General features: G+C 47.3%; 1 protein-coding gene across 1 annotated transcript in view; it reads right to left on the bottom strand.

Annotated features, from left to right (window-relative positions):
• LOC106813796 (diacylglycerol kinase 1-like) overlaps positions 1–9040 on the bottom strand; it is a 58182-nt gene extending 49142 nt beyond the window's left edge. The window contains exons 1-2 of the mRNA XM_014818021.1: positions 8904–9040; positions 7871–8347 (exon numbers count right to left, since the gene is read on the bottom strand). Of these exons, the coding sequence (XP_014673507.1) occupies positions 7871–7955 (85 nt within the window). The 5' untranslated portion in view covers positions 7956–8347; positions 8904–9040. The remainder of the gene's footprint in view (positions 1–7870; positions 8348–8903) is intronic.
• Between the last annotated feature and the right edge of the window lie 1144 nt (positions 9041–10184).

Here is a 10184-nt window from a genome sequence, read left to right on the forward strand (position 1 = left end):
TGATTTGAAGTGACAATATAATTTGAATGGAAGAATGATTTGAACATGAAAATGAATGAAACTGAAAATGAATTTGAATCATGCAAATGAAATTTGGCACTGAAATGCGAATTTGGAATGAATATGCATCTTTGTCAATGGAAAATGAATTTGAATGAAAATGAATTGAAATGAGGAATAATAATTTAAATGAAAAATGAGATTTGAAATGAAAATGGAAATTTGAAATGAATAATTAACTTTGAATAGAAAATGAATTTTTGAAATGAAAATTGAATTGTGAGAAGAATGAATTTAAAAAGGATAATAGAAAATAAGTCCGTAGCCATCTTCGGCCACCATGAGCTATGGACATGAAAGCGAAAACGCGATGCTACTATCTTCGCGAAAAACACATAATGTAATTGCCAGCTATGCTCGCTCGTATAGTTTACCACGGGTTCTCTTTGGTGCGTGGTAATCAAAATACCTTTAGGTAACTACAAAAGTTAAATTGACAGAGTGGAGAACTACGACTATATAGAAACCAAAGTAACGATACAATACAATTAGTTTATTATTTCACCGAAGTAATACATAAATTATAAAGTACTCTACATTACGCATACTAACGTATACGCTACGCGCATGCACGTTACACAATCAGTGGCGGATCGTAGAAGGGGGTATTGGGGCGTTGCACCGCCCGCCCCGGGTCACCCCCTTAGTACCACTGGACCTTCATGATTGTCAGGAAGTGACATTATACTTCGATTATTTAATCAGATTATCTAATATAGATTAATCTATTTATACTTTCACTTTCTGAGATTTTATAGATACTAGTGAAAGTTGGGTTAGCGCATACCTAGCACCGCTGCCTTCCGTCACACCTGTCACTTCGAATAGGCCAGACTCTACCCGTGCTCAGAAAAGCTGACCCCCCTGCACACACACACAGCGCCACGCACCCCACCACACACAACACACACATCACACACCACACAACACCACACAACACACGACACACAACACCACACAACACAGCTACACACAAACACGCACCACGCAACAGCACACAACACACGAACACACAATGCACACCACGCACGAGCGCACACCAGCTGCACTTCTCACTACTACACAGCAACACACACACACTCACAGCACCGACACAACACAACACACACTACACACTACACACACAACATACACATCCACACACACATCACACACCATCACACACACCTTTATTCACACACATTACTTACACCACTGACACACTTACACAGAAATCACCAGCCACACACACACCACACACAAACATACACACACAACACAGCTACACACGAGCACACAACATCACACACGTCACACAACACATACACACACACACACCACAACACAACCCCCAACACACAGCACATACATACACACATCACACACACACGCTACACACAAACAAGAGACACCAGATCACACACACATGCACAAGGCACACAAACTATACCACACACGACACACAACGCATGCACACCAACACACGCTACAACCCACACACACACTGCGCCTGGCGTGTTCGCCGCCGCCGGCCGCCCCCTCGGCCGCCACCGCCACCGCAAGCGCCACTTACTACGTAGTCTACTTCTACTGGCTCACGACTCTTACACAACAACTCTACTACTACTTACTCTGCACTACTCTACCAGACAACTACTATCTACTGGTACGACTTCCTACAATACACTACTATCTACTACTATTACTGCCTACTTCTAGCCTGAATCAAGTTCAGCGGGCACTGTAAATTATGCAGCCTTGCAGACACAGAATTAACCGACTAGCAAGTAGCCAGACATCTGTCCCCCTGCAAGCAATGAAGTCCATAATGCCTAGGCAGAACTCGGCTATAAATGTTGCCCCACTATGTAGTGCATTAAAAATGGTAACTTATTTCGACACTGCATCGGTGATTTGCGTGGGATGCGGAACTGCGAGAAATTATGATACATGTGCCCCTCAGACCGAGTCCTGTTACACCTGGCTAAAGCATCCGGTTCCTAGGGTGAGAATGCCTCATGCCGCAGAGCATCGAGCAGCTACGACTACTCTACGACTCCCTACTACAACTATTGAGTTATTATTGCACTGGGAGAAAAAGTTATGCTTAGATCTCCGCTCCTGTAGTCGCTAGCATGTGTGCCGTTAGCGTGACTATACGTTAAATTACTTAGCACTCGAGTTATGCACTTAGCAGAAGGCAAGCACTTGTACAGAGGGCAGTAAATTGGAGTGTTGAAGTGAGCCCACGGATATTTGTTCTTGCAGCAACCTGGCATATGTCTCATCTAAGCAGAATAAAACATTGATGCTATACTATTAGGTACTCTACACTACGGCGATGTAGGGCACCCAAGCGCTAGGCCCCGTGTTCTCTTCGTCCGCTAGCATGTTGATAGGAAATTCCATTGGCTAGATAACTCAGTAATCGACACTCGAGGCGTCGGGGTTGGGGTAATGAATCGACTAACGTCTCCTCTGGGTTATATAACATCCTATGATTGTTTCGTCCGTGCCCTGATTTACTAGGTTGTTCGAAACGCCCTGGCCGACATTTCATATCTCGGCGGTTTTTTTCGTCTAGAATTACGGAGAGCGAGAGGAAGATGGAGAAGAAGAGGGAGAGGGAAAAGGAGATTGAGAGGAGGAGGGGGAGGGAGAGGGAGAGGGAGAGCGAGATGGAGATGGAGAGGGAGACGGAGAGCGAGAGGAAGATGGAGAAGAAGAGGGAGAGGGAAAAGGAGATTGAGAGGAGGAGGAGGAGGGAGAGGGAGAGGGAGAGCGAGAGGGAGAGGGAGAGAGAGACGGAGAGCGAGAGGAAGATGGAGAAGGAGAGGGGGAGGGAAAGGGAGATTGAGAGGAGGAGGGGAGGGAGAGGGAGAGGGAGACGGAGAGCGAAAGGAAGATGAAGAGGAAGAGGGGGACGGAGAGGGAGAGGAATGAAGGATTTGATGAATGAAGGATTGAGAGGAGAAGAGGGAGGGAGAGGGGGAGGGAGAGGGAGAGGGAGAGGGAGAGGGAGAGCGAGGGGAGAGAGATAGGAATAGGGATAGGGAGGCGGAGAGGGAGAGGGAGATTGAGAGGAGGAGAGGGAGAGGGAGATGTAGCGAGGGAATAGCGCGCTCGTCACGAGAGGATGTTGATGAGTGTCTCACAGGGTGCTGCTGCGAATCACTATAAAGGCAGCAGTGATCATTGGAGTCGTAAGCAGCGGCACCAATATTGCAGAGCATCATGCAGGAGCTCTGAAGGATACTGGCATCGGAAAAGCCTCGAGGGTGCCGCCGGACACGCGTAGGGGATGTGATGTGGTGGCGTCAAGCGTCAAGCCTTCATATCGCCTTATCAAGTCACCGCCGAGTTCTTCACATCGCTGCATGTATGTATCCTCGTAGGAACGCAGAGAATGAGAGCAAGAGATAGATAGATAAAGAGAGAGTCGTGTGCGAGCGAGAGAACAGGACGGTCGAGGAATATTAACAGCGAGGTATTCTGTGTAATTATCATGAATTCTCTCTGCCCCTAATCAGTAGCAATGCGTGCTATCAGCTTCTTCACTGAGATGCATCAGAAGTGGGTTATGACTTCGGATTTCCAGAGAGTTGATCGCCCCTCCTAGCAAGCTTCAGTCCGTAGACGCGCCGGCATGTCATGCGGAGACAGCTTGCTACATTGTAACGAGGTCTGGAGTCTGCAGGCATGGACGAGAATACGCGTTGCATGCGTGAATGTGTGATGTCGATGAGAGCGTTGCCTGTTGATTTCCATGAGGTGACCTAAAGCTTAGATCGTTGGTCTGACGATGATGGATCAGGAAAGGCAAGTGGAGAAGGTCGGAGGAGTCGAGGCAGGAGTTCATTGACTTAGGGACGGGTTGGGGTAGAATTTAGTTTACCGTTACGATTAAGCGTAAATTTGAGTGCTCAATTTCATAATCTACGCGTTTACACTATTCGGAAACCCGCCCTGACACCATGGTAGGTTATGCATTGACCTTCCTGGCTCGTCGCAGACTCGAGTCCTTTACCGTCGCAAACAGCAGCTACAGGTAGTCTCGTTGTTTGGCTAGAGTGAGTGACATGGACCACCCCGATAATGGTCTAATGTAAATCATAATTAAAAATAGGCTTTAGTAGGCCTATCGAGCCGAATTACAGCCATATCTAGCACTAGACATTGCACTATATCTGACAGCCCCGACGCAATTCAATATATACCAGTGAGTGTCGTCTACACAGATTCTAACATGCATGTAATATATATAATCACACCATTGGTAATGCAATTCCCCCATTACTCTAGAATTATTGTTGAAATTCCGTAGGGGTATTATCTAATATCTATCCATTTTAACGCCGATATACCACGCCGAACACTACGATATAACAGTATTACCTGTCATCGCTAAGAAAGTGGCTCACGCAGAGCCATGTGAGGTTACGTGAAGCCATTTGCTACACATAAATATGACCAACTGCACTTTTACGGTTATATATTCAGCCAGTAATTTGCGCGCTTGTCAAAAATTTGCAGCGATTTGTCTGATTTCTACTCCCACGTATCTTGTCTGGATCTAACAAAATTATAAAATTTCGTACATGCAGTTTCAAACGTATACCACTTCTGAACAAACATTTAACTGCGTATTTCCCTTACAGTGAAAAATGATATGAGTGATGTAGCACCAGCCTATAAGGGCCATGGCGGTGCATAAAGGAATTCGTTTCGGCAGTTACACTCGCAAGTGAATATACAAAAAAATATTAATTAAAAAACAGCCTCTAGGAGCGATTGTGTATTTTACAAGAAGGCGGTAAGGCGAGGCCGTAGCTAATATGCTATTTGATCCGGCAGTTGGTGCTGATGCGCTACATAGATGTTTACAGATGCACTCGGGTTGCGATGATATACCCGTCGGGTTGCGAGGAACGTAACAACGTTTCTGAATGGGGAACTACTTTGCAAACTCCTAATGAGGAAAAACAAACATCGCGCAGCAATTGAGCTCATGTCAATCCGAGCATCATCGTATATCAGCAGCTGTTGGTTCGTGCATCTATATGTATATATCTCGATGCCAGAATATTTATAGACGTGCATCTATATGTCATAGAATCTCTTGATACATGCATCTTTAGACACTGAGATATTCAGAGATCATCAACATCTCTCTATCCTATCCCTTTTTGCGGACTGCTAGATGGAATCTAGCAATCATCAAAACCTGACATGACGATTATCACAGATGTAGCATCGGCGGGCTTCTGTATACCGACTCACCGAGAAGCAGCGTTCCCACGACCGCAGGGGAAACGCTGCCCGAGAAATACTGAAATACAATTTCGGCGTTCGAAGAAAAACACGTATTGCACCCCGAGTAGGACGTTTCTCCAGATGCTCGTGGGAAAAACCGGCGTGAAGCCAGGACCAAAGACGACAGGGCGCAGCAGCTGGAAGACGTTCGTCCTCCCCTCACCCGTATGATGAAAACCTGACCTAAGAAAAACCAATCCTCCTCTCATGGAAGCCAGTCAGAACAGAACTACGGATTGTTTCATTATACGGCGGCGGGGATGTATATCTATTACTCGGGGAACGGTATTTACACTCACTGTCATTCACTGACACGCGATGGGTAGCATGTACAAGACATCTGGTTCCGTCACCCACAGACAGCTAGCTGTGTTCGCAGCGTCATAAGCGCACTGCAGAGCTCCCCAGCATCACCACCACGAACGCCGTGCTCCACCGACACGTGCATTGCATTACCACAGACCGCATCCCATGCAGTCCCACCACAGACCCCCATTTACCAGCCTCTCACATGCAAAGCATCACAAAACTGTACCGCCAACGAAAAATAAACGCGAATAATTGTTTATCGGTAAAGGTTTCTTCGCCCTAGGTATAGTCACTACCTTCCTCACAACTTCAACTCTTCTCCACTAACACATACACGCTACCATTCTACCGTACACAAGGACGCATGGTGCCAAAGAATAAGTCAGGTTTTCTGATGTCAGTCGGTTCGTGCATTGCAAACGCTGAATTCTCCAGATGTTTACATTGATTGATGATTGATTGATCGCGCGCAGTAACAACAATAGTTAGTACGATCACAGGCCCTTGAAACGTTTCAATAGTAAAATGATGTTAATAAACACGAAATGTATTTACTACCAAAGTCTTAATATTTCTCTACTCTATTTCGCCTATTATTGCCGATAATCTCTTGTAAATGCCGTGCAAATGCTCCTCTGCAACACAGATGTACACCGCACGCACGCCGCTGTGCATAAACAACGAGAATAAAGAGTTTCTTTCTCATTCTTTATTCTTTATCCTTGTACTTGACAAAGACCTTGATAACAAATACCATTTGTGTTTATTTGCCGTAAATTAATTATTGGCTAAATCTCGCTCTCGTTCTTTCTGCACATTTTGTTGCAAATATAACACTTTTTAAGTCTAAAACCCGGCAGGTGCCTGCTCAGCTTCCCTGCCGGGCACGGTTCTAATCGGCCCTGTAGTTTAGGATCAGATACTGGTACCGAGATGCAGACGTTGCTCTATAGCAACCATATATCAGAAGTTTCATTAGCAGACATGGAACCACTGATTGAGTGTTGACATTAGAGCTATATTGGCTGTACACTCCCTGCTTAGCTGAATCTATCCCGTGATGTCGTCATCAGGAGCTTTTCATAGCATCGTGACCTAGATCTACGGACACTGCGCACAACTCTCAACACTATACTGTCGCAAATGAGTTAAAGTTAATTAAGATTAAGTTTAAGGTTAGAATTAGGGCTATATTTAGCATTAGGGCTAGGGTTAGGGTATAGAGTATAGTTAGGGTTAAAGTTTTGGTTAGAATTGGGGTTGGGGTTAGAACTACTGTTAGGTTAAGGATTAGGGCTCAGGATGGAATCATTTTCAGGCTTATAGCTAGGTTTAGTGTTAGGGTTAAAGTAGGGTAGAAGCTAGGGTTAGGGTTAGGGTTAGGGTTAGAGTAGGGTTAAAGCTAGGGTTAGGGTTAGGGTTAGAGTAGGGTTGAAGCTAGGGTTAGGCCTAATGCAACTAGTTCGGTCTAAACGAGGAAAACACTTGCTAAATTTACTCTCAACCGTGAGTACCTTTCAGATATCTGTTGGATATACCCTAGAGCATGGGCAACACAAGCGCTTTCGCGTACGTTCTCAAGCCATCCGCGTACATTCTCATATATCTAACGGTATTACACAATCAGGCGCCCGTCGCGGTGGGCACTGATCCGAATCCTAATTAGAAGCAGCCACCAGAAACGGAGAGATTTCAGCAATTACGACCGCCGACCTATGACTGGGCAGCAGCGGGGCGCAGGATGCGGCTTTTGCGTTGCCATAGCAATGCGCATCGCCGCGACACGCCCGCAACCTTCTGGTTAGTGACAGAACTCGCTGTCGCGTGTACGGTTATCGGCTGCCATTGTTTGTCGTCATTGCGGCTCTACTGATACATCGAAGCATAAAACTAGATACTGCTCCCAGTTAAGCCCAAGCAGCACTGATTGTATTTGTAGCAATACCATAAATGTAGACAGTCCCTCCTAGAGCATATACAACTTACTTAAGCTAGAGACTGTTTCCTCATCGTGAAACGTACAGTAATGCCCGAGATCGTGCACCAGGAATAGGGGAAGACACGGTTGGGGAACTTTGGAAGAGTAGACTTGTGGAATGTATAAATTTGTAGTTAGTGGCTCATCATGTGCGCGTAACGTATGTACGGCTAGTGTGTCGCATACAAAGAAAGCATGATTGAGAGAAATTAAGGCAGATGCAATACTTACACGAGGTGTACTCCTGCAGCTGATGAAACTCCGAAGGCGACAACTTCTCCCAGTGTGTCGTCGGCTTCGATCGCGCCTCCATCATCGTTGACCAAGCTTATTGTTGACTGCTTGCGCTACTAGACGGCACCACTAGTCCATCGCCCACGCACTAATCACGAGGAGGCGCTGGGAGAACAAAGAGATTGTTTCCGCGCGCCGTTCGTGTGCATGGCGCCGTGTGTTAGGCCACGAAGGAGTCAATCGCACGTATATCTGCACAGCTGAGCTCTGAGGGTGTTACACCGCCGGTGACTGAGTGTTGGATGGTTGGCGCGGTATTTACGGCGGCTCTACCAGTGTCGCCCCGAACAACACAACATCACAGCGCAGATGGCCGCCACAGGCGATGAGGGTGACCTAGACACGTGCTTCACAGCATCCGGTGTGCAGAGCAGCACCCTCCCGACGACAGGCTTTACGTTGCTTTATCCAGACCTGTGGAAATACTGAACGATCAGCGGGAAGTTTGTGAGAATACTGACTAGTAAAGATTGAATATGTGAGAATACGCGAATTCGCAAGCACACGCCCTCTCTTTTTCTCTTGCTGTACGTCCCCTATCCCTCTCTACATCCCCCCTGTTCCTGTCTCGCTCTCTCGTTCTCGCCTTCGCCATATCTCTCTGTACATCATTCCTATCTCGGCCACGAATATACATCTACTCAACACGTAAACCTAGTGTGAAATCGGTGCATACGTCTAATGCTATAATAGCAAACCAACTATCACTCATCCATCTAGCACATAGATGAACCGACAAAGTGGACCGGGCGTATCGACCAGATATAACAAGCGCCAGTTATGAATCCAGCCTCAGCTACTCAAGTTAGTCATCGTCACCGGACAACTATTTCAACCGAATCTTTTAATGATGCGCTCCTATCTACACTTGTATACATGCATACATACACGAACGTATCCACACACACACGCGCACACATACACGCACGCGCACACACGCACTCACGTATGCACGCATGCAAACACTCACCAAAATGTCGGGAAACTGGCAAACAAATGAATTTGATTGATGGTGATAACGTTAACTTCGTATCACGAGTTTGTGATGTTCGCGAGGCTCTACGTGTGTGCGCTGAGCAGGAAGGCATGCTGAACAACACTGTGAGAATCACACTGTCACTGAATGGCCTATTCACACAGCGGCGCGTGCCTGTATATCACAGCAGTGCGCGCATGCGTACGCGCTGGCATGTAACAGCGCCGCGTGCCAACGTGCGGCAGCAGCGGGTGCGTGCGCGCATGCATGCATGCCACAGCTACGCGCGTGAGCGCGCGTGCATATCACAGCAGCAAGTGCGAGCGCGCATGCATGTCACAGCTACGTGTGTCTGCGTGCAGTGCTGTACGCGTGTGCGTGCTCGCGTGTATGACTCAGCGGCGCGTGCCTGCGTGTCGCGGCAGTGCGTACGTTCGTGTCACAACGTAGTGTGCGTGCGTGCGTACGTGCATGTCCCAACGTAGTGTGCGTTCGTGGGTGAGTACGCGCGTGTCACAACGCCGTGTGCGTATGTGCGTACGTGCGTGTGACAATGTAGTGTATGTGCGTGTGTCCGTGCGTGTCACAACGTACTGTGCTTGCAGACGTACGTACGTACGTATGTGTCACAACGTAGTGTGCGTGTGTGTCACAAAGCAGTGTGCGTGCGAAGGTACGTGTCACAACGTAGTGTGCGCTCATGCCTACGAGCTTGTCACCACACAGTGCGGGTGCGTGCGTTCGTGCGTGACACAGTGCATGGAGTGTGTGTGCGTGCGTGCGTGCGTGCGTTTCACAACGTAGTGTGTGTGTGTGTGTGCGTGCGTGTCATAACGTAATGTGTGTGAGTGCGTGTGTGTGTGTCATAACGTAGTGTGTGTGAGTGCGCGTGTGTGTGGAATGTGATTTCAGCGAAGGCGCTAAAGAATAGATAATGCGGAATTTCTTGTTCTGTGCCGTACACGCACGACACACACACGCGCACTCACACACACTACGTTATGACACACACACACGCACTCACACACACTACGTTATGACACACACACGCGCACTCACACACACTACGTTATGACACACACACACGCACTCACACACACTACGTTATGACACACACACGCGCACTCACACACACTACGTTATGACACACACACACGCACTCACACACACTACGTTATGACGTCTGTACAGCATGACCTAAGTGTGATGGTTGATTACCCTGTTCAACAGAATCCTCTCTGCGATTGAAGACATGAACGAAACGCGGCGTGGATG

The sequence above is a fragment of the Priapulus caudatus genome, unplaced genomic scaffold, assembly GCF_000485595.1.
Source record: "Priapulus caudatus unplaced genomic scaffold, Priapulus_caudatus-5.0.1 Scaffold826, whole genome shotgun sequence".
Classification (NCBI taxonomy): domain Eukaryota; kingdom Metazoa; phylum Priapulida; class Priapulimorpha; order Priapulimorphida; family Priapulidae; genus Priapulus; species Priapulus caudatus.